The sequence below is a fragment of the Pelobates fuscus genome, chromosome 6 (assembly GCF_036172605.1).
Source record: "Pelobates fuscus isolate aPelFus1 chromosome 6, aPelFus1.pri, whole genome shotgun sequence".
In the NCBI taxonomy this organism is placed as follows: Eukaryota; Metazoa; Chordata; class Amphibia; order Anura; family Pelobatidae; genus Pelobates; species Pelobates fuscus.
Genome location: NC_086322.1, coordinates 233,245,748 through 233,270,001, shown reverse-complemented (window position 1 = coordinate 233,270,001; position 24,254 = coordinate 233,245,748). Strand labels below are relative to the sequence as shown.

Below are 24,254 nucleotides of genomic sequence, written 5' to 3'. Positions count from 1 at the left end.
TCTAGCGGCTGTCAATGAGACAGCCACTAGAGGCTGGATTAACCCTAATGTAAACATCGCAGTTTCTCTGAAACTACTATGTTTACAGCAGGCAGGGTTAATCCTAGGTGGACCTGGCACCCAGACCACTTCATTGAGCTGAAGTGGTCTGGGTGCCTATAGTGGTCCTTTAACGCTTCACTTCACGGGAAACAATATCAATAGAAAGCTTGCAACATTTTATAAGTATGCAATTGTAAAGCCATAAATTGTTGCACTTTCTCCAATTGTGTATTAAAAATCCTTTATGTATAAGACTGAAAATTTTGTTTCAGTGTCAGCAGGTCAGATAGCATAATACTTACAAGTTCCGTTTGAAAATAATTTCTGGTAACTTTCACTTTTGTTGGTTTTTTGCCACTTGTAGCGTTTACCCCCCAATTTAGTAACCAGTATTTATATTCTTGCTCCTTAGATTATATCGCTCTTATTGTCCCAGTCCAGTCTACCAGCAATTCACTCCACTGTAGCACCTGTTATGACCACATGGTGGCAGTGACACACTTTTATACTTTATTTTAAAAGTGCAATGGTATGCATTAAGTGATAAAAAAAACTATATATTATATATTTACATTACTATAGAACATCTACTTTAATTATAAGATTGTCAGTCTCTTCCCCACGTTTTGTTTCAGTAGGTCAAATGCATGTTGAAATTACTTGAGTGTGGTCACTTTATAAATAATTGCTATATTTAAAAAAATATATATATAATAAAAGTATCCACCAACTGATTGTAAACTTTTGGAACTTTGTAATAAGGGAATCAAAGTCTTTTATCCCCCTACCTTATTATTTAGGTTATAAACCTACCTAAACTAAATGATCAGTTCCCTTTAATGGGTATGCTTCAGTGTCTATTTTATTTCCCAGCAAGTTATGAAATAGACTGCAGAATTTATTTTACTAAACAAAAATGTTTGGTGAACACGCAATTAAATTGGAAGACCAACAGAGAAATGAAAACATCCCAAAACATACCAATTTCTGATATTTTAACCTGAATCTTACCATTTCATTTTCAACAATTCACTGCTTAGTGAATAATCTTTAGATGAATAGCTAGACCTGTAAGGGAAAACCCAGGAGAACAACATTACACAAATAGAGTCCCCTCTTTTAATTAATTCATTATTGTGTATACAATGCATGTCATGTACATTGTGAACAGGAGGGACTTGGCACTGCTGCCCACAGAAGATGACACAGGGTTGAGGGTAGAATGGGTTCCTGGCACAGCCTCCTACAGAGTAGGATATGACTGCAGAGGTGATAAACATACTAGCATCTCTCGAGCACAGTTGAATGGGGAAGAAAGATTAGCACAACTATAAATAAGCTTTTATGGGGTGGGGAGGTAATAAGGCACCTTCCTGCAGGGGGAGAGCAGTATAAAAGTGGGAATGTTCTGGCCCATTTTTCACATGATTCCACACTGTCTCTCTTCCCAGGTTGATCCATTTGGCAGCCAGAGGACTTCCTTCTAATTTGTTTTTATATTGAATGTTCCTCGACTGTCTTATAATCCTTGCAAACCTCTATGACGTTTCCAAGCATTCAGCAATAAACACCTTGCACTCACTTACACCACTTTATCTGCAACATGCTGAGCCCACCCGGGCAGTACAAGAGGTAATGAGTAGTGTCCATAACTACTGGAAATCGTAGGGTGAGCTCAAAAGCTGGAGCACTGTTAATTTTGAGGTCCATAGACCTTTCAGGCTAAGTGGACCACACTTTGTATAGGGAGTTTCTACATGGGGTGCAATTGCCTCGTTTCTAGTTATCAAGGTAAGGATCCGTAAGCATTACAACTTCTTGGGCACAAGATGTGTCTTGAAATGCTTTGAGACATGGTCGCTTCGTGTGAACCTCTTCTGACAGTGAGGGCATTCAAAACGCTTGTCACCTGTGCAAGAATATCAAAGATCAGTATCAGAATATGCTGTATGTACGTGTGTGTGTGTACATAAATATGTGCCAATCTGTCAGTCTAGTTAGTACGTGTGCATGCATGCCTACATGCGCCACACACCTGTGTGCGTGCGAGCGTGTCGTTGCAGCTCATCACTGCGGGTGAACCTCTTAGTACAGAATCCCCAGTTGCACACGAATGGTCTCTCGCCGGTGTGCAGGCGAACGTGGGCTCTCAGGAGGGAAGTCTTGCGGAACGTTCTTCCACACTCTGGGATGTGACACACATGCCTCTTCCTGCCAGGAGGGCCCCACCTGCTAAGAGGGAGAGAGAGTCTCTCCTCTGTCCATTTTTTCCAACCACCAAGACCACCCTCCTCCCATTTTTGTGCCTTGCCCACCTCCACCCACCATTCCTATGCCTTTCTCCAGCAACAAAAACAAACATTATTCCCCTCTCACCCCTTCTCTCCATCCTTGCAGTTTGGGCAAGTACAAGCCACTCTTCTCCTTTTCTCTCCTGGTTGGAGCTCACCAGACAAGGCCTGTTCCATCTGAAGCTGGATCTGGGAGGGGCTGAGACCACTGATAGCCACATTACCACTAGACACATTCTGCACGCTGAGCTGAGGCTGACCTGAGTATACACAATAGTTTATTTAACCATAAAACTAACCAATGAAATCCTAGTACAGTATACATTTATACTGGGATTTGTTTTTTGGGTTTTATATGGGATACTGTACAGTTAATGGGACACTCCAGGGAAAATGTTACAAGCATGCAAAATAAGAATAAAAATAAAAGTACCACCCAATTTTCTTTAGTTTAAGGGATTTTTTTGTTGGCATGCTAGTAAGTGTAGGATACTTGCATTTTCTCCTACCTTTATTCGACTCTCTCTCAGTAATAAGAATACACGTGCGCTCAGTATAGCACAGGTGCTGCACCCCCTACATCACGGTGCCGAAAAGGGTAGCTCCCCATATATTGTAGAACTACAACTCCCATGATGCTTTGCATGCCTTTTAGATTGGCGATGCATCATGGTACCTGAAGTGTTAAAACATCTGGGCATCTACTTTTTGGGTGCCCTACATAATCACATCACAAACGCAATGGTTTCCATTCAAATGCATGTATGCTGTTATAAGTATACAGAATGCATAATGTACATTGAACCGGTGGTCTACAATGCAGTTCGCAAACAATGCACGTACAAAATCATCAATAGGTATAGTAAGCGTGCCACCGGTGTACATATGTGTTTCTATCCCCTGTTTCTACAGAGCAGGATTGTCATGGAGCAGTTAGTCATATCCTGGCATATGTAGATGTTTATAATGCAGAAAAGAGCTTGAAGACCTGCAAATAATCCTTTCAAGACACTGACATACAAACAAGTTTTATGGTTTTATTTAATTTTTTTAAACCATGGCATATATTTACATTGTTTACTTTTTTCCCTCATATGCATTAAAACGTGTGTGTGTGGTGGTTGGACCCTGGAGTGTCCCTTAAAATCTCCACAGTTTGATATTCACCTCCATTGTTGGTGATTGTGACAGGCACTCCTTGCATTGGAAGTCCATTGATACTAATAGTCTGCATGGCCTGTGCCGCAGCTGCTAGCTGTGCTGTGTTAAGGTTAATGATCCCGCCTGCAGGAGCAATTTTGGGCAATGATCGCTCTTTTCGGCCAAGATTCTTCTTAGTGGGGTTTGCTGCCTGAATGCCCAGTGACCCTGTGCTGAGTGAAGTGCATGGTTGGGGGGCTGGTGTAGCTGGTGAAGATTCTTGCATCACAAGAGCCTGCAACTCTCCCGAAGCTGTACGGATAAAAAGCTGTAAACAGGGGAATAAAGACATTAATGGACAATTGAGCAGTTTAAATAAACCAGTGTGTGTGGGATAAAGAGATGATTGTAAGGAAATTAAGAGGAATTGTCAACTTTGAAAAGGGGACAGCTTATCTTTTAAAAATAAATTATATTAAAAAAAAAAAAAAAAAAAAGACACTTAAAGGTAAGAAATGAACTTCACCGGTTCTGCATTATCGAAACAATTAAATAACAATTATGCAAAATTATCAGAGTGGAGAAAAATCGGGAAAATAAATACATAATTTTTAGAATTTCTATTGGATCTAATGATAGATAGCCTTCTATTTAGAATACATTATAGTCCAAAGGTTATTCAGCATGAAATATGGATTAGTTATGTAACATGAGGCTGGGTATTCATGCAATATTTAAATTTTTGGTTAATTAATTAGATGAGGTATGTCTGCAGAGATAACAATTTCTCACAGTGAAATGCTATAAAATAAACATACAAAGTTCAGAAAAAGACCTTTATCCCATTTTTATATTGCAAAACCATGTACACACAATGAATAGCTCAACTAAAGGGATTACTCCAAGAATCATGACCTCTTTTAAGTGGTCATGGTGCTTGGTGTCTTTACATGGTTTTTCTTTATAAAACTCAATGCATACGGAGATATCTTACATTGTTGTCAGAGATGTATCTTCACCTCCAGCAGCATCATTGTACATCAGTGGCCAGCCTAGAACAAGAGTTCCAGGCTGGCTAATGTCAGCTCCGTGCATATTTGGTGCACAGTGGGTCATTCATTGGCTGAGAATCAGAATTAGCTAATGCTTTCAGCCAATGAATGACCAGTGGGATCGACATATGGCTTCTCCTAATCTGAAGAAGCAGGATGCGCATCACCCAGCATCAGATAATGCTTGCCGCTAGGTGGAGGGTCCAAGTAAGATGGCAGACCATTGCAGTTCAAGCATTTATTTTCTTACGATATTGTATTTAACCACTTCCTTTAAAACAAACATTGATGTTGAAGCAAATTCAAGAATATGTAGGCTATAAAATGTTAGTTAAATAAAACAATTTAAATTGTTTTCCAAATAGGAGTAACTTATTAAACTAGAGATAGTGCACCTTGCAATGATTTTATCATTCTCTAGGTATTTCTAATTGTATATAGAAAATAATTTCTGATATAAAACTTTTAAACTAGTCCGATAAGTTATAATCCCAAATATGAAAGCTTTATATAGTTGTGAATATTAAAATTATAACAAAATCAGCAAGAATAAGTTTTCATATTTACAAATCATGATATTAAATCAAACCTTACAAGTGATTTAAAATCGTCCTGAAGATCATTCCTTTTAATGCTGCAGATAATCTATAGGCATGAAGCAGCAAACTAAAAACGAAGCTCCACAAATCAGGAAGATCCTTTTTATTCCATAAACCTCCGAGCTGTGGAGGGGTTGGGGTAGGGCAATTCACAATACAGACCTATGCAGCATGCAGATAAGCACAACTTGTACAGTAAAACAGGAAGTATTGATGCCTGGTACAGAAGAGAATCTTATAGCTGCAGATGTCTGCATATTGCTTCTGTTATAAACTATTACAAGTGACCTCCTTGCATCACAACCGATTAGAGCCCAGGCAGGTTTTGACAACAACTAGAGGTGCATGCATGTGAGAATCGAGTCTCGCCCAGCTCTTAATCAAACTCTCCTAGAGGGAAGCATTGGTATGGCGGAGATCATCAATCTCAGCTAGGAAGACGAGGCAAGATCAGCATGGCGAGTGCTGAAAGGTAAGCAATACTTTTCTTTCAAACACTCTAAATTACTTCCTCCTACCCAGTGAATGGTTGTTTAGGAACACTTCCCTAAGACATGCTGACTTTGCTGCCAGCCCAACGGTGTTTGTAACAACCGCAACTACAGCATGTAGTGTAGTTACTTCATACTACATGTGCTGTTGTTACTGTGATGGAGAACATCCTATAGGCAATTCTCCTGCTCTCTTCATTACTCAGTTCTAATACTGACAAGTGAGAGGAAAGATATTTTTTTTCCCCTCATAACTCAAATATTCGCTGTTGCAATCCTTTTAGCAACTTTTATTTCTGAAGTTAAAGTTGTGTGTCCCAAAACAACTACTTTAAGGACTGCATGACCTAGCTGATGAAGGAAGAGAAAGGGATAAAATGTGTCAATTTATGTAAAATGAATATAATGAAAAAGGTAAAAATCTGAGAAGATGACACACAAAAGTTAAATATATAGTAATAAAACGGTCACAGAGTTGGCAATGAAAACGTATGGTAGAACTCCAGAGGAAGATGTGTTGTAGAGAAGCGACTCGCTTTTACCTGCAGGAAAAGGCAATAACCATCTAAAACACAGAATTTAAGAAGTAAAAATGAAAAATAGCTGAACATCTTAAACTTTGAAATAATAGCATGCAAGCGAGTCTGCCTAAATACCTGTGTGGGTAACATATCTGCACTCTGGACATTCTGTGCTGGTTTCTGTGGCACTGTGGGCAACGTGGCAGAAGCAGCTTGTACCACTCTTAACGCCTGTGAGGGAATTTGCACTAATTGAGTGTCTGTTTTGGGCTGCATCACTTGAAGCACAGCATGCTGCCCAGCACCAGGGCTCTGAACAATGAGCAGGTTGTTACCCGCCTGCAAGATGTTTTCGGCTGTAGTTTCAATCACTACAGTTTCCATCTGTTCTTGTGTTGGAGATCCCGGGGCTGGTCCAGAAGGGGTAAGTTTCCTACGTATTTTTTTGCTAGGTTTAGCAGATAAGAGCTGAGAGCCAGTCTCTATTGAGGTGTCTCCAAGACTATTGAGAGGCAAGGCCAATGTAAGACCACTGCCTCCTACTTTCACCAGGTTGTTGTTTTTTTGTGGGGGTGCTGGTTTGATGGGCACATGTTTTGAAGAGTTTGTGGTTGGTGCAAGCAGTGTTGTGCCATCGGCAAGGATCTGCAATTGATTAGCTAGGTTTTGTGGAACAGACAGTGTCTGGCTGGTAGACTGCAAAGCCTGATATCTGTTACCCTTAGCCACTGGATTCTGAATGGTTAAGAACAGTTGTCCATTTCCTGGGCCTCCTGTACTCAACTGGGGATTCTGGATCTGGATAACATTGCCTTTTGAAGACAAAAATCCAATACCAGCCTTTGCTGGGCTCAAAGGCAGAGGAGCAGGTTTTATGGGTATCAGTCTTTTGCGAGTTGGTCGAGAGGGTGCTGGAGGAGCTATAGCCGCTTCCACTGCTGGTGGCCCAATTTTACTGCATGTGGCAGCAAGCAGAGCAAGAGGAGACGGTTGAGTATCCTGTGGGATGGGTAGAAGAAAAGAGAGAAATAATGTGTTAGCATACAGTAGGTTTCATTGCTATTCACTATTTGGTATTTTTTGGGGGTAGGTATTGTAGGTGCTCAGTTTTAAAATCAAGTGCAGTCCCCTGAACATTGCACAACATACTTTTTAGTAGTGTAAAGAAAGTTTACACTAAAGAATGTCTGCCAGCTTTAAAATTGTTAAGAGGCACTATAACAGCATTATGTAGTTGAAGTGGTTATAATGTGTAAGTTACATGGCACCAACATTCCATGCAGTGTTAAAATGTTTTTCGTGTTTTAGTGCTAGATAGGAGTCGCTATCCATCCTCACTGTGCTGATTGGGCTAATCAGGCAGCATTAGCCTGAGCAGCAATGGGTGGCAGTGCTTGGCTAAGAGTGTCAGCTAACCGCGTTCAGCCTATCACAACACCTACTAAAGGTTATATATCATTTATATAGGGTTAAGCACATACAGAGCTTGTCATAATTTCCAGCTCTACTGCGACAGGAGTAGAAGGATATGACAAAATAAATAAATAAATAATAATAAAATAAAAAAATTGTACCTGGGTTGTGGATGCAGCTGGCTGTAAATATTCGCTCGGACTCACAGCGGCCGTTGCTGTCATGCTGACCTAAAGGGGGGGGATAAAATAAATAAATAAATAATATACATGTTTTAGACGTTTCACAACAGCAGAGATGATGGCAGAGTTTGTGCTATGAAAGGGCTCACAAATGCTGTTCAACCGCCATACGCAGATAATCTTTAATTACCGTATGCAGTATGTGAGATTATGCACACTACTGTAAAATTTTAAATTGTAGCATTTGACATACCTCAAGTAAATTACATACCTTGAATATATATTTGATAAAATAGTCTTTCAGAGATTGCAAGTTTAAGTCAGACTTTTAGAATGGCACTGCGAATTACACTATATTAGGGCCCCACTGAAGTCAAAATTTCTCCTCAACAAAGACTGTTTCTCATATGCGTACATAAATGAAAGACAGTACTATGCTGCAGTGTGGCTTTTGTCTGCTTGATAAATAGCTCCATATTTTTCATGAATCAATGCATTTTCAAGACTGGTACAATGACCAAGAAGTTGTACATAGGGCATATGTAACAGAGCCAGGGAGTGAGCTTACAGCTGCATAAATGTTTGCAAACAGATACAGCTATAAGCAATTATTTGCACCATAATATATTATGCAAACTGTACTGAGATTATGCGGATTGCCCCTTTTAACTATATTTGCTCACAGCGTTAAAGGTTTTTGCAAACACATTTTTTTTAAGTAAACCAAAGCATAAAAAAGGATATGTTAAAAGGAACAAATTTGATAAATCACAAGTTACAAGACGGTCAAAAAGAGAGAAAATATAAAAAGCACGAATGATGGAGAGAGAAAATGGGTATGGCTAGTGTCTGAAGGAGATGAATGCCAACTCAGAAAGCTCCATCCTAATTGCCTTACAAAACAGATTTTTACTGGTATGAAATTGGAGGCAAATTCCTTCTTTTAAGCACAACAAAATACACACACACTTTTATTTTTGCTTTTACATATGCAGTAACTTAGACTCTTTAGTGCTTAATACATGCATGTCTGCTTCCTCCACACCTCAATAACAAAAAAAACAAAACAAAAAAAAAACACTCCACTGATGATAACCTTTCAGTATTCTGCCCTCACCTGACTTATTTCTTGATAAAATACTAAACTGTGTCCATTACATAACCGTTGTTCAAATTGTGGTTCATATCGTTTTTTAATTCAAAATGCTATAAATGAAAAATAAAGAAATAATATTAATAGAAGTAAGGAAAAAAATTAAATTATGATAAATGTCCAGTAAATCTTTGCTAAAAAAAATACATCAAGGTACATTTCAGCATCAACAACAACCTTCAGGCCGGTATCCATCTGTTTTAGCCATATGTTGTTCATAATTAAAGGAACACTATAGTCACCTAAATTACTTTAGCTAAATAAAGCAGTTTCAGTGTATAGATCATTCCCCTGCAATTTCACTGCTCAATTCACTGTCATTTAGGAGTTAAATCACTTTGTTTCTGTTTATGCAGCCCTAGCCACACCTCCCCTGGCTATGATCGACAGAGCCTGCATGAAAAAAAAAACTGGTTTCACTTTCAAACTGATGTAATTTACCTTAAATAATTGTATCTCAATCTCTAAATTGAACTTTAATCACATACAGGAGTCTCTTGCAGGGTCTAGCAAGCTATTAAAATAGCAGGGGATAAGGAAATCTTAATTAAACAGAACTTACAATAAAGAAAGCCTAAATAGGGCTCTCTTTACAGGAAGTGTTTATGGAAGGCTGTGCAAGTCACATGCAGGGAGGTGTGACTAGGGTTCATAAACAAAGGGATAGTGAGGCTGCAGGGGCATGTTCTATACACCAAAACTGCTTTATTAAGCTAAAGTTGTTCAGGTAACTATAGTGTCCCTTTAAACAAAAGAAAATAAAAAAACACACAAGAATGACATGTGGCAAAACGAATGCTAGAACAACAGATGAGTTTAAACTAGATATACACAAAAAAAAAAAGAATGGCAAAGATTGCAACTGCAATACTCCATTTTAATACAATAAAACTTTTTACTACCCAGACATTGACTGAAATATTCGGACTAACATATAAGTGGACATTCCAGACACCTGCAAACATGCATCGGGCACAGCATCATGCAAAATATACAGATGGGGGAGGGTAGCGCGGAGCCTGGCTCTCAGACTGATCGGACACGCAAACCACAATCTCCTGAATTACTTGCAGATTTTGGGTAGCAAATACCGACCAGGGGTGCATTCTGCTTCTACTGTATGCGGTGTAGACCGAGGTCACTTAGACGCCCACGCAGATGCTTTACCATGACTCTACACCACAGAGTACGAGCTGTTTGTTTATGGCCTACTAAAGAAGTGTTTCGGGTGGCGAGACAGTTGATCTCTTTGACTCGCGACTCTTGAAACAGCGACCACTGTGCTCCTAACTCCTCCGTCCTTGGGGACGGTGGGGGTTATCCCGGTCCTCCACTGGACTGTCCTCTGCAGTCTCTACTACACTACTTTTGCGTTTTGTGCTGCCCACGTGCATGATTCAGGTAGTTTGGTTGCCCAAGATGTCATCTTCCCCACTCTCTGACAAGAGGAGCATGGGCCCATAGCAGCTAACATCCTCTCTGTTGATTATATCTAATTGTGCCTCGATGACATTTTCAATAATTTTTGGCTTAAAACTCAAAGGCCACGCGGTTTGAGTTTGCGCCAAAAATTATTGAAGAGGTCATTGAGGCGTGATAAGATTGCATCACTGCCTCACAGCCTTTGAAGGTTGTATGGAGTCACACAGAGCCAAACAGGAGAGGATCTCCTCAGAGCAATGTCCTCAGGCATCAACCACGCAAGCAGAAGACCGACCGCGCTTACAGGCGCTTACCATCTGGATCTTCTGCATCTCCTGACAAAGGGAGAGGTTTGGTGCTCTTGAGTTAACTGGTCTGTTACCAAATTCAAGCTCCCTACCTGGGCTGGGGCTGAAGGGGATCCCTGCCCCAGCACTACACTGTATAGCGAAGTCTGAATTCTTCGGACTGCGCCCTACTCCTGCCACTAACATGAACCCGCATGTAAGCCAAACTTTGAGAGTGGGGCTAATAAAAGAATGTTGCAGAGGAGACTCTGGGATCAGAGTTCGATCCAGCCACGTCGTTGCCAGCAACGAGCTTATGCAGTCATATTTTGCCCGTACAGCAAACAGTTGGGCTATAGCAAGATCCCACACACAAAAAACATGGGTCATTATAAAACACAGTCTGGAGCACCTTATGCCCTAAACAGCCCCTAAGGACGAGAAGATGTCTAGCCTGTAGTGCTTTATTAATGTGTCGGAAGAGGACCATGTTGCTGCCATGCTTATATCTTCTGGCGATACATGAGATCTTTTAGCCCAGGAAGTAGCCATTGCTCTTGTGGAGTGCGCTTTAAAAGGAAAAGGCACCGGAAGACCATCAAACCTAGTCGCCATCTAAATAGAATAAAAAATCCATCCTTTCTCAGAAATTTTCCATGTAAGTTAATGAATAAGTTATCAGATGATCTGCTGAAAGCAGCAAAGACATTAAGGTAACTCTACAAAGCCTGTCTGACATCCAGAAGGTACGATTTTTGTTCTTGTGCAGATGAAGCGGAACTGCAGAATAAAGGCAAAAAAACCCAAAAAAACATGTAGATTAACAGTCCTTGGACTGAACTTTGGGCAAATAGGATGGCTGCGGGTATTTGATCAATTTGTCCTAAAGGAAAAACTAAATTCTTTTTGATAAGAAGAGAGGCTGAATTTCCCCAACGCTCCTAGCAGATATAATGGCCACCATAAAAAACAAACAAAGCAGCTTAAAAGAAACTTCCTCTAAAGGTTTAAATGGAGGTTCACACAAAAGCTTTAAGTAGCACAGATAAATCCCAGGTAGGATAAAATAATTTGCGAGGAGGCTGTCTGAAGAGAATAGCCTTGAAAAAAATCCTGAATAAGAAACTTGCACATTGACCAGAAACAAAACCATCTTAGAGAAAATGCAAAATGGTATCAATATATGGAAACACCAATAAAGGAATCTATTCTAATTTTTGGGATGTAGAAACTGGTCAAACATGTTCTTTTGAATTCCACGATCTTGAAGGATTAACCTTGCAGCAGCCAGGCCGTTAATCTGAACATCCAACGAGTCTCTATTGTTAGTCTTGTTTACCAGAAGAGGAGTTGAAATCGGAAGTTCCCAATACATTAACGCTATGTGGTTTTATTCCATACACCAGCTTCTGTTTGGCCAACACAGGATTATAGCCAATACCAATGCCAGTCTGTTCTGATTTCTGAGAAACCCTGGGAACATGTACTCCAGGTTGAAGTTCCACTTGATTGACATTCCCTCCAAGAATTGAGGGAGATCTGGTTTGAAGAGGAATGTGAAAACGGGAAGTTTTCTTGTCTTCCACGTTGCCATCAAATCTACTTCTGGTAGACCAAAGAGTTGTAAAAACCTCCGGATGTAAGGACCATTCGGTCTTGCTTAGATTGTCTGCAATGACGATGTCTGTGCCTTTTATGTTGGTTGTTGTAAGAAATTCTTCATGTCATAATCTGTGCATAAGCTGAATAGCTCTGACCCTTGTTCCTCCTTGCCTGCTCAAATATGTTCCTGTCGTGATGTTGTCCGTGTCAAGATTGTCAGGATTACAGTATGATCCGGCACGTAGAACTGTGTAACACTTGAGACTAATAGGGCCTTAGAATGGCCGGACTAACGTACCAAAGAATAGTCAGGAATAGCCGAGGTCAGGGGACACAACGATAAAGGAAAGCCAGAGGTCAGGGATACCAGAAAACAGGGAAGTAAAAAAAAAAACAGAATAAGGACCGCGCTCTCAGACAACCACGATAGGGCAATGAGGAAAGGTATTTTATGATTTAAATACCTGCTTTACTATTCTGATTGGCTGGAATCACTCTTTGCCCCCAAAACGTGCGCGCGAGGCGCGTACGTGACGCCACGTGCACGCCGACATTGTCAATCACGTGAGCGGACGTGGGGGTATATTTTGCCATGGATCTGCAGCAGCCAGCATCCATCAACATGCCGCTAGTGTCAGTCATGCAGACGCACGGCCGCTGGGTGCAGAGACCGCAAGGTGAGGAAGAATATGTTACAACAATACCTTATTCCCGCGTGGGGGAACTTCAGTTGCCAACTCCTCAAATCACGCCCCTTTTATGACGGGGCACATGCGAGCCGACGTTATAGCGGACCGCAAAAATAAATAAATTGACTCATTCATCGCCATCTGACGTTTTGGTAGTGTGGTTTGGAAGCAAAATATGCTCCCCTATAAATAGAGCACCTTTTGCTTTGGTTCACTGCCCTATTCTGGTTCACTTGTTGTTCCCTCTAGTGCTATGGAGTTTCCTGATAGTGTTTTCTGGTATTTTTTTGACTTTGCTTGTATTTGGACTATTCTGCTTTCTGGTTTCCTGACTCGGCTATTCCCTATCGTTATCCTGACCTCTGGTTTTCTTTGACTTTTCCTTGACTATTCTCTTGCTATCCACGTTAAACCCAGTCATTCTAAGGTCCATTCATAAGTTTTCTCTATTTAGGGTTGCATTCTGGGTGTTGGGGTCACTTTGTTGTGACAGTCCAACTGGACCCTGATGGCCTTCCTCGAAATCCAAGTATTGAATTCTTAGATCTGTTCTGTAGACCAAACACTCCAGTAAAGATGCAAGTTTAGAGGCATGTGTGCACCCCATCCAAACTTTGATGCTTCCATTATTTATAATAAGCAATTCTCTTTGATAGAATTGCAAACCTTGATTCCTTCTACAATGCCAGTTGTTTTTGGACACCCCTGGTCAGACCCAAATCAACATCTAGGTTTTAGTCTTTCTTCAAAGAAATTGAAGGGGTCTTGTTGCTGCTTTCGTCCATTTGACAGCCGGAATAAACTGCCTTTTCTCAGCTGATGATCCAACCGTGTTTTTGTAAGCATTGAAGCCTAAATATTTTCTAGCTGGAGATGCTTTGATGTGGGCTGCTGCTGGAGAAGTCAGATTTATTTTGTAAATATTCTTGGTGCTGATGCCAACCCGAAGGACAGGGCTTGAATTGAAAAGGAAGGATGCTTTTTCCTGAATAGATTGCAAACCTTAATAATTTTCATGTGAATACTATCATCCTAATGTGCAAGTTGGCATCCTTCAGATTGAATGTTGCCATGAAGTCTCCTTTTTGTAACATGTTAGCTACTGAAAGCCAACATGTATATAATTTTTTTTTTATAATTCTTTATTTTTGTTGTGCGGGGGGTTACAGACATATCAACTTACGCCACAACAGCGTATCACGGTTTGTACATAGAATAAACATTGGCGTGATGATTCGCACATTTTTGTATATTTGGACGTTCAACTAAACAGTTATTTCAACAGAGTGAGAAGCATTAAGAGGATAGTTTGTTGTAATATCGTCAAGAATAAAGACAACATGTCAGTTTTCGGATAATGCAGAAGATAAGCTATTCGGGTGAACATACTGACTTTTTGTGAATTTAAAGGGTCACAGGCTTAGTTAAGTTGTGTCTGTTATATGTAAGTTAAAACAAAACAAAAAAAAATAACAGACGAGGTATAACAAGTAGGTTCAGTGAATGATTATGAAGATTACTCAAACGGTGCTTTTCATGGGCAGAGTCTAGCAAACTAATCATGCTAACTGTTAAACAACAGATTAATTTTAGTAAGTGTAGTCAAGTTAGGTAATATGCATGCACATTGTAAGTCTGGTAGAGAAACGTGTCTATAATTGAACTTAATGACAGAAGCTAGGTTAACTGTATTTCAAGCAGGAATATTCTAAGCCAGCCAAACAGTATAAGTCTACAAAAAATTCCAACATTAACACGGTTTAAGAGTTCAGTGGGTGCAGGAGGTGTTGCTGCTAAAATATAATGGTCAGCACAGTGTGGTAGGTAGTCAGTGATGGTCAAAAGGGTCACAGCCTAATGCTGCTGGAGACCAGACCTGCAATGTTAGTCCTTTATCAGCCGATGCCGGCGCTTGGGGGCTCGTGGTAGCTGTTGTGAAGCGGTGAACAGGTGATCTGGTAGCGGGTCTCATGTGGGCTGCGTCTTCGCTCTGGACCCTGTGTCCGGCTGAGTTGCGCTTCTTCCAAGATGTCCCGCGGTCGGGATTTGTCTCCGCCGCTAGGCCGTGGGGTGTACCTCTATGTTATGCCGTTGTTTGTCGCAGGGACTGTAGAGTGTGGAGGTGCGCCATGCTGGTCCCAGGTTCCGGCGTCATGTGAGGTACGTGTTTGTTGGGCTAGCCTGACGGTCCGGTTCCTGTGATTGTGGGGGTGAGTGTCGGCTTGGATGCCATGCGGCTCCCCCGCCCGCCTTGTTGGGCGCTGTTGTCTGCAATGCTGGGTTGCCGTTCTGGGGATTCGAGGAAGGGGCCCGTAGCAGCGGCGCCAGGTTACCGGTCGGATCCAGGGGGCCAACGCTTTCATCGCTTGTCTGCGGGTCAGGCCCTGGTTACAGAGTACCGCCCAGAAACACTTACAGTGCTGATCAAAAGCCTCCAGGGGCCATGTGCCTGGCGTTGTGCTTGTGGCCATTGTTGTGGCGGTTCGCCGTTGGGCCGCCATCTTGCGCGCGATGACTCTGTTCCCTTGCTCTCTTTTGATGTACAACTTTCAAATTGAGCATGTGTGGGTCAGTCCCCGCTGTAGTCCTGCTGCTGTGTCTCAAGCTTTAGTTGCCGGGATATCCCTCATGTATATATTTTTAACATCAATATTGACATTGTAACACTGTTATCTGTCATAAATCTCTGAATCATACCTCACATGTACATATTTTTTTTAAAAGTAGACAACCCAGGGTATGTCTAGTCTTTTTTAGTAGCCACTTAGTCACAAACACACGCCAAAGTTAGCATTTAGATTTTTTGTGTGTTAAAAAATGCAAAAAACAATTATGAACGCTAACTTTGGCTAGTGTTTGTGACTAAGTGGCTACTAAAAAAAAAAGACTGAACATACCCCATTTGCATTACCTTGGGTTGTCTTCTTTTGCAAATGGTAGGCCATCATGGGGATAATGCTCATTCCTGGGCTACCATACGCTCTCAAAGGCAATCTGCCAATCTGGCAAATTTCAATGTGGAAAACTGGAAAATCAAGCCTTATATTTGACCCTGAAACTTTTAAAAACACAGTAAACCTGTTATACTCTGGAGACTTCACTGAACACAAATATTAGTGTTACAGTAAAACATATCACAACAATGATATCATCAGTGAAAGTGCCATTTGTGTGTGAAAAATTCAAAAAACGTCACTTTCACTGACAATATCAATCACTGTGATATGTTTTACGGTTTTGAAACACTAATATTTGTTAGGGTTAAATATAGTGCTATCAAATTTTCTGGACTTTCTGCCTGGGTTGTCAGGCAGGTCCCTCAAATTGCAATCAATAAAATGACTTAATTATGAAAAAATATGCATGTAGAATTTAAATACATATTTATACATTTGAAGTCTATGTGTATATTTTTGAAATTATTCATGTGATTATGTATATATTATTATATTATTTATAGAGCGCCGTCAAATTCCGCAGCGCTTTACAATCGGTGGACGAACAGACATATAGTTGTAACCAGACAAGTTGGACACACAGGAACAGAGGGGTTGAGGGCCCTGCTCAATGAGCTTACATGCTAGAGGGAGTGGGGTAAAATGACACAAAAGGTAAGGATAGTATTAGACTAGTGACAGTTGCAGAAGAGGAATCAGTTGGGAGCTATTAAGAGTTTAATTGATACGCTTTTATGAAGAAGTGTGTTTTTAATGATTTTTTGAAGGAGTGGAGACTGGGTGAGCATCTAACGGAGAAGGGAAGCGAGTTCCACAGGAACGGTGCAGCCCTCGAGAAGTCTTGAAGGCGAGCATCAGAGGTGGGAGTACGGACAGAAGATAGACGTAAGTCTTCAGCAGATCGTAAGGGCCTAGACGGGACATACTTGTGTATAAGAGAGGAAAGATAGGTGGGAGCAGCATTATGTAGACATTTGAAAGCAAGAACCAGAATTTTAAATTGAGCTCTATATTTTATAGGAAGCCAATGTAGGGACTGACAGAAGGGTGAGGCATGAGAGGTGCGGGCGGACAGGAAGATGAGCCTCGCCGCCGCATACATTATGGACTGTAACGGCGCAAGTTGGGAGCACGTAAGACCACTGAGAAGCGGATTACAGTAGTCAAGGCGAGAAAGTACAGTGGAATGGACCAACACCTTAGTCGCAACTGGCGTTAAGTAGGGGCGGATGCACGCAATGTTTTTGAGATGAAAATGACAGGATTTGGCGATAGAGTGAACATGAGGCTTGAAGGAGAGGTCGGAGTCAAAGAGAACACCTAGGCAGCGAGCCTGCGTGGTGGAGCTGATGGTAGCACCATTGACTTGGAGGGAGACAGACACAGGAGTAACAACACTTGAGGGAGGAAGGACCAGAATTTCAGTTTAAGGAAGTGGGCAGCCATCCAATTAGAAACAGCAGAGAGGCAGCCAGAGACACTAGTCAAGAGGGACGGGGAGAGATCAGGAGAGGACAGGTAGATTTGCGTGTCATCTGCATAGAAATGATATTGGAAGCCAAAGGAGCTAATGAGTTTACCAAGGGAGGCAGTATAGATGGAGAACAGTAGGGGACCAAGGACTGAACCTTGAGGGACACCAACAGAGAGGAGTTGGGAAAAGAAGCAGAGCCAGAGAAAGAAACACTGAAAGAGCGCTGGGAGAGGTAGGAGGAGCACCAGGAGAGAGCAATATCGTGTAGACCAATATTGCTAAGGATGAGAAGAAGCTGTTGATGATCAACACTGTCAAAAGCCGCTATATATATATATATATATATATATATATATATACATATACATATATATATTTTTTTTTTTTTATTTATACACACACACACACACATATATAATTTAATTCTAAGTGTATTTTGAAAAATATCAAAATACAATTAGGAAAAAATTACACACACAGACACACACATATAAAAAACACAGGAACATCGGCGATCGGGTAAGTAATAAGGACATGCCGCGGACTAAGTATGCCCTCGGTTCGCCTTTTTCCTAGTTACCTGTCACTGTTCACCATGCGATGTTGTGCTTACCGGACTCAGCACCTTGCCACTGTGTGGTGAAAGTATTAGACACCACTACTTACTGGATCAGCGATCCTGGAATCCCCTTGTGCTACATCTACGTAGCTCACAGCATCTTTTGGACTTGTGGATAGGCCCCACGGATAAGTACTTCTATTATATTTTGTGTTTGTTATTTTTTGTTCATTTGAATGCAGTGTGATTTCATGTCGCTATTAATGTGGTCTTATGTTATCGCTGTGGTTTGGGTTTTATATTCTCTCTTTTCACCATTTAGTTGATCAGTTCTCCTTATGGGTGAGAGATACATGTTAGGGCTTTTTGCTCTACTTTTGTAGGATTTGTATCATTATACTCTTTAGGTGTGGATACATTCCCTTTTTTTTTGCAATATCTTTGTAGCGGTTTCTACGGCATTACCTAAATGTTATGCTGTGGTTTGTGCTATACCCCTACAGTTGTTTATGGAGTCTTTTCTTGGACGTGTCCTTTTTAGTCTGTGTATAGAGTTAAGACGAGAGGGGTCTGGATGAGCCCAGAAACTTCATACCCTCTCTGTACCATTTAAAGGGGAAATTGCACTTGAGGAATATTTAACATACAGGGAGTGCAGAATTATTAGGCAAATGAGTATTTTGACCACATCATCCTCTTTATGCATGTTGTCTTACTCCAAGCTGTATAGGCTCGAAAGCCTACTACCAATTAAGCATATTAGGTGATGTGCATCTCTGTAATGAGAAGGGGTGTGGTCTAATGACATCAACACCCTATATCAGGTGTGCATAATTATTAGGCAACTTCCTTTCCTTTGGCAAAATGGGTCAAAAGAAGGACTTGACAGGCTCAGAAAAGTCAAAAATAGTGAGATATCTTGCAGAGGGATGCAGCACTCTTAAAATTGCAAAGCTTCTGAAGCGTGATCATCGAACAATCAAGAGTTTCATTCAAAATAGTCAACAGGGTCGCAAGAAGCGTGTGGAAAAACCAAGGTGCAAAATAACTGCCCATGAACTGAGAAAAGTCAAGCGTGCAGCTGCCAAGATGCCACTTGCCACCAGTTTGGCCATATTTCAGAGCTCCAACATCACTGGAGTGCCCAAAAGCACAAGGTGTGCAATACTCAGAGACATGGCCAAGGTAAGAAAGGCTGAAAGAGGACCACCACTGAACAAGACACACAAGCTGAAACGTCAAGACTGGGCCAAGAAATATCTCAAGACTAATTTTTCTAAGGTTTTATGGACTGATGAAATGAGAGTGAGTCTTGATGGGCCAGATGGATGGGCCCGTGGCTGGATTGGTAAAGGGCAGAGAGCTCCAGTCTGACTCAGATGCCAGCAAGGTGGAGGTGGAGTACTGGTTTGGGCTGGTATCATCAAAGATGAACTTGTGGGGCCTTTTCGGGTTGAGGATGGAGTCAAGCTCAACTCCCAGTCCTACTGCCAGTTTCTGGAAGACACCTTCTTCAAGCAGTGGTACAGGAAGAAGTCTGCATCCTTCAAGAAAAACATGATTTTCATGCAGGACAATGCTCCATCACACGCGTCCAAGTACTCCACAGCATGGCTGGCAAGAAAGGGTATAAAAGAAGAAAATCTAATGACATGGCCTCCTTGTTCACCTGATCTGAACCCCATTGAGAACCTGTGGTCCATCATCAAATGTGAGATTTACAAGGAGGGAAAACAGTACACCTCTCTGAACAGTGTCTGGGAGGCTGTGGTTGCTTCTGCACGCAATGTTGATGGTGAACAGATCAAAACACTGACAGAATCCATGGATGGCAGGCTTTTGAGTGTCCTTGCAAAGAAAGGTGGCTATATTGGTCACTGATTTGTTTTTGTTTTTGAATGTCAGAATTGTATATTTGTGAATGTTGAGATGTTATATTGGTTTCACTGGTAAAAATAAATAATTGAAATGGGTATATATTTGGTTTTTGTTAAGTTGCCTAATAATTATGCACAGTAATAGTCACCTGCACACACAGATATCCCCCTAAAATAGCTAAAACTAAAAACAAACTAAAAACTACTTCCAAAAATATTCAGCTTTGATATTAATGAGTTTTTTGGGTTCATTGAGAACATGGTTGTTGTTCAATAATAAAATTAATCCTCAAAAATACAACTTGCCTAATAATTCTGCACTCCCTGTAGGGTTTAAAATCAAACTGGAGCAGGTTTCACTTTTAACCCCTTAAGGACACATGACATGTGTGACATGTCATAATTCCCTTTTATTCCAGAAGTTTGGTCCTTAAGGGGTTAAGTAAGAACAGTTGCAAAAATATAAAATTGTAAGTTTACAACTAACTGACTGAGATGAACTTTGAACGTATCTTATGTAAAGTGAAACTCAAATGTAAGGTCAAACTAGCTGTGCATGAAAAAAAATTATCTATATGTCCAGTTTAGCTACTCTGGCCTTAAATTTGAAATTCACTTTGAATGCTCATTTTGGTAAATAATCTTCTTAAAGGAACACTATAAGGTCAGGAATACAAAATGTGTATTGTTGACTCTATACCAGTGGTTCCCAAACCTGTCCTCAAGGCACCCCTATCAGTCCAGGATTTGGGGATTACCCAGTTGTGTCAAGGTGTTTATTTTTTCCTAAAAACACCTTAGACACAACCGGGTAATCCCCAAATCCTGGACTGGTAGTGGTGCCTTGAGGACAGGTTTGGGAACCACTGCTCTATACTGTTAACACTATTCAGGTGGCTGCCTCCCTTAAAGGGACACTATAGGCAACCAGACCACTTTAGCTCATTAAAGTGGTCTGGGTACAGTGTCCCAGATCCCTTAACCTTGCAACGCTAATTATTGCAGGTTTTTTTTTTTTATAAACTGCAATAATTAGCTTTGTGGGGTAACTCCAGAGAGCCACTAGAGACACTTCCGGGCTGTTAGGCGATGAAGCTAGACGTCTTCACTCTATGCTTGAGGACATGCAGTGACACCTCATAGAAAAAGCATTGTATAATGCATTGCTATAGGAAAATCCTAATGTGAGCAGTCCATTGTCGCTCATGCGCATTAGGTCTCCCCAGCCAGGTGATGGTGGGGGAGGAGTTAAGGTGGATCCAAGCCAGCGCCAAGGGACATCAGTGCTGGACCAAGGTAACCTCTTCTGCACCACGTGGGCACTTGTTTTCCTGGCACTATAGTTTCTCTTTAAAGGGATTCTATAGTGCCGCCCTCCCTCTGCGCTAAAGGGGTTAAAACCCCTTCAGTCACTTACCTGAATCCAGCACTGATGTCCCTCAGTGCTGGGTCAGGCTCTGCCCACACTCCCACCTCGCCGACGTCAGTCAGCGGGGGAGACCTAATGTGCTCGCATTAGGATTTCCCAATAGGAAAGCATTATTCAATGCTTTCCTATGGGGAAAAAGATCTGATGTTGGAGGTCCTCATGCAGAGTACTTTGACGTCCAGCGTCAGACAGGACTTGAGGTCCATTTCAATCCAGGAAGTCCCTCTAGTGGCTGTCTACTAGACAGCCACTAGAGGTGGAGTTAACCCTGGATAGTAATTATTGCAGTTTCTCAATAACTGCAATAATTACTATTGCAGGGTTAAGGGACATTGCACTCAGACCACTTCAATGAGCTGAAGTGATCTGGGTGCCTACAGTGTCCCTTTAAAAAGGATAAAAACTCACCTTTATTCTGGTGCCGTGTGGATCTGCTGCCTGGCCCCGCCCCCGATCTAACTCCTTGGCCGAGATATCAGAATTGATCGTCTCAGCCAATCCAATGCTTTCCCTCTTCAACTTATTGTTCCTGTAAGTTTTCTTGTAATTGTCCTATTTATAGTTAAATCCCTCATAATATTGTAAAGCGCTACGGAATCTATTGGCGCTATATAAATGGCAATAATAATAAGATGGCATATCTTGCAAACAAATCATCAACTTTGTTGTTTTTTTTGTAAACATGTCAGATGCATATTTCTAAATAAGCTAGGAGAGAGCCAAGTGAATAAGAATATATATAAAAAAAAAACAAAGACTTGTACCACAAAACTAAAAACTGTTATTCCTCTTATTTTAGAAGTGAGCCAAGTGAAAGAAAGTTGGACACAACACAATGAACAACTGGGAGGCAAATTACGAATACAATTCATGGTATAAACAAACTTGTGAACTTGGAACCAAAATGAAATCGTAACTTAGCAGGGTTTCACCTTGCAAATGCTTAAGAACAATAATAACTCATCAGAATAAGAACTTTATTTAAACAATGTTTTTAGTCACATTTTCTTATCACTGTAGTTCTAAAACCCCTTCAAAAGAGGTACAACTGGGTAGTAAACATGTCAAGGCACAGTGTCTGCTACCTCTCCTAGGCCTACTTTCACTATTAAAATACTGCTATAATGATTTCCAATCAATTCACAGCAGGTAATACCCTATAATATGAAACATTGTAGAGCACTGTGGAATATGTTGGTGATACACGAATGATGATGATGATGATGATAATAATAGCTCTTATATTTGAGAACTGTCCACTTGATTTTCCATAAACACCAACTACCATGTTTAGATTTGCTGCCTACCCCTTCTGGTGGAGTTTGAACTCTCCCAGAGCTGCTGCTGCTTTACCACTAACACTGCCTCCACCATGAACTAGATTGCTAGCCTTTGGGTCCAGGCTGTGCATTTTCCACCTCTCCAGCTGCCCTCAGATGGTCTGTTTCTCTCTGTTGACAGTGCTTATAGTAGACCCTTAGCTCCCACCAGACCCAGCTCCCCATCTCCCCCAGGTACTCCTTGCACTGGACTATCAGTTCCTGGGACATCCTGTTTACAGCGACCCCGCCCACTCCCCGGAAGAGGGCTGGAATCAGCTTCATCCCACCCACTAGCATAGACAAAAAAAAGACTCATATTCACCCCCTCTTCCATCGCGGTACCGGAAGATAACCCCACTCAGCCGTACCTTATGACGACATCACCCCTTACCGGGGACCGCACCGAACTCAGCTTCTCTCACCTCCCACAGAGTCCGCTGACCACCAGCCAATCGTTCACTGTCCTTCTCTGAGTGACGTAGCTAACGACCAATGAACGAAAGCCCTTCCAAGTGATGGATTGGAAGAGTAGCCAATCATCAGTAAGAATGTTGCGACCTTAAGCTGATTGACGTAGCGAGCGACCAATCACAAACAGTTTTTTAAACAAACTACATAGAAGGACGTGACGACGAATTTGTGAACCAGTAAGAAGCGTCTGACAACAGCACCTGATACGTTGTTTTGTTCGTGGGTACGGCCAATAAAAAAAAAAAAAAAAAAAGAAAGCGAGCGAGCGAGCGATGATTGGCTGGGAGGATGGATGATTGACAGATTGATGTTGCGTAGTTGTGGAGGCCTGTTGGTTGTTTAGTTACCACGCAATTTTCCACCCTCTGTGATATCAGTAGGCTGGTTTGCCACATCCACCATTTTTTCTGGAGGCATAACAACTTCATGCTGTGGAAACACAAGTAAAAAATAAATATATACAATTTCTGGAAGAAAGAAGTAGATTTACAGAGCTGAATATAGTCCTTTAAACTATTAATTGTAAGTGATTAATTCAAAGTGTTTATTAGCTATAGTGTATTGATAGTGCCTCCTACATAGTCACAAAATACAAAAGTGAGGAGGGGAAGTTCCCACTGACAAAACTTAAAGCACTTTTATCACCAAAATTAAACCATAATGGGACACTATAGGCACCCAGACCACTTAATCTCACGGAAGTGGTTTGGGCGCAGTGTACCATGTCCTTTAACCATGGAAAGGTAACTATTTGCAATTTTTTAATAAACTGCAATAATTACCTACTAGGGTTAACTCCATCTCGAGTGGCTGCCTACCAGACAGCCACTAGAGGCACTTCCGGGCCTCCTAACTCTATGCATGGGGACATCCAGCATCACCCAAAACCCCATAGGAAAGGAGCGCTGAGTGCTGCAAATAGCTTATCTGTAAGTCTGGGATCACTAAATTTGGCCCTGACTGAAAGAAGGAACCATCCGTTATCAGATCAATTTAAACATTATGTGCCCGTGATACCTGGGGATCCTTGGTACCTGCAGGGTTAACTCCTGCTTGTACTTTTGTTGCATGACAGTCCATGCTGTCAACAGGCATTAAAACCCTACACTGCATGATGGCATAGACCATCATGCTGTCCTTACGTGGTTAATAAACAGAACAGCCTATAAAGGGTTAACCTTTGTTTGCGATACTTGCTCTGATTTAAAGGATCACTATAGGGTCAGGAACACAAACATGTATTCCTGACCCTATAGTGTTAAAACCACCATCTAGCCCCCC

At 41.3% G+C, this 24,254-nt stretch overlaps 1 protein-coding gene across 5 annotated transcripts; it reads right to left on the bottom strand.

The window, feature by feature from the left end:
* Window positions 1-1,138: 1,138 nt before the first annotated feature.
* SP2 (Sp2 transcription factor) lies at window positions 1,139-22,958 on the bottom strand. Of its 5 annotated transcripts, none has more exons than XM_063458848.1 (7): window positions 22,871-22,958; window positions 7,711-7,779; window positions 6,272-7,135; window positions 3,501-3,801; window positions 2,419-2,593; window positions 2,078-2,274; window positions 1,139-1,951 (listed from the first exon to the last, which is right to left on the bottom strand). In XM_063458848.1, the coding sequence occupies exons 2-7, from the start codon at window positions 7,771-7,773 to the stop codon at window positions 1,851-1,853; spliced, it is 1,701 nt and encodes a 566-aa protein (XP_063314918.1). In that variant the 5' UTR covers window positions 7,774-7,779; window positions 22,871-22,958; the 3' UTR covers window positions 1,139-1,850. The 5 variants fall into 5 exon arrangements, with proteins under 5 accessions (XP_063314918.1, XP_063314916.1, XP_063314917.1 ...); XM_063458846.1 differs by having other exon boundaries at window positions 22,825-22,907; XM_063458847.1 differs by having other exon boundaries at window positions 2,078-2,271; window positions 22,825-22,906.
* Window positions 22,959-24,254: the final 1,296 nt, after the last annotated feature.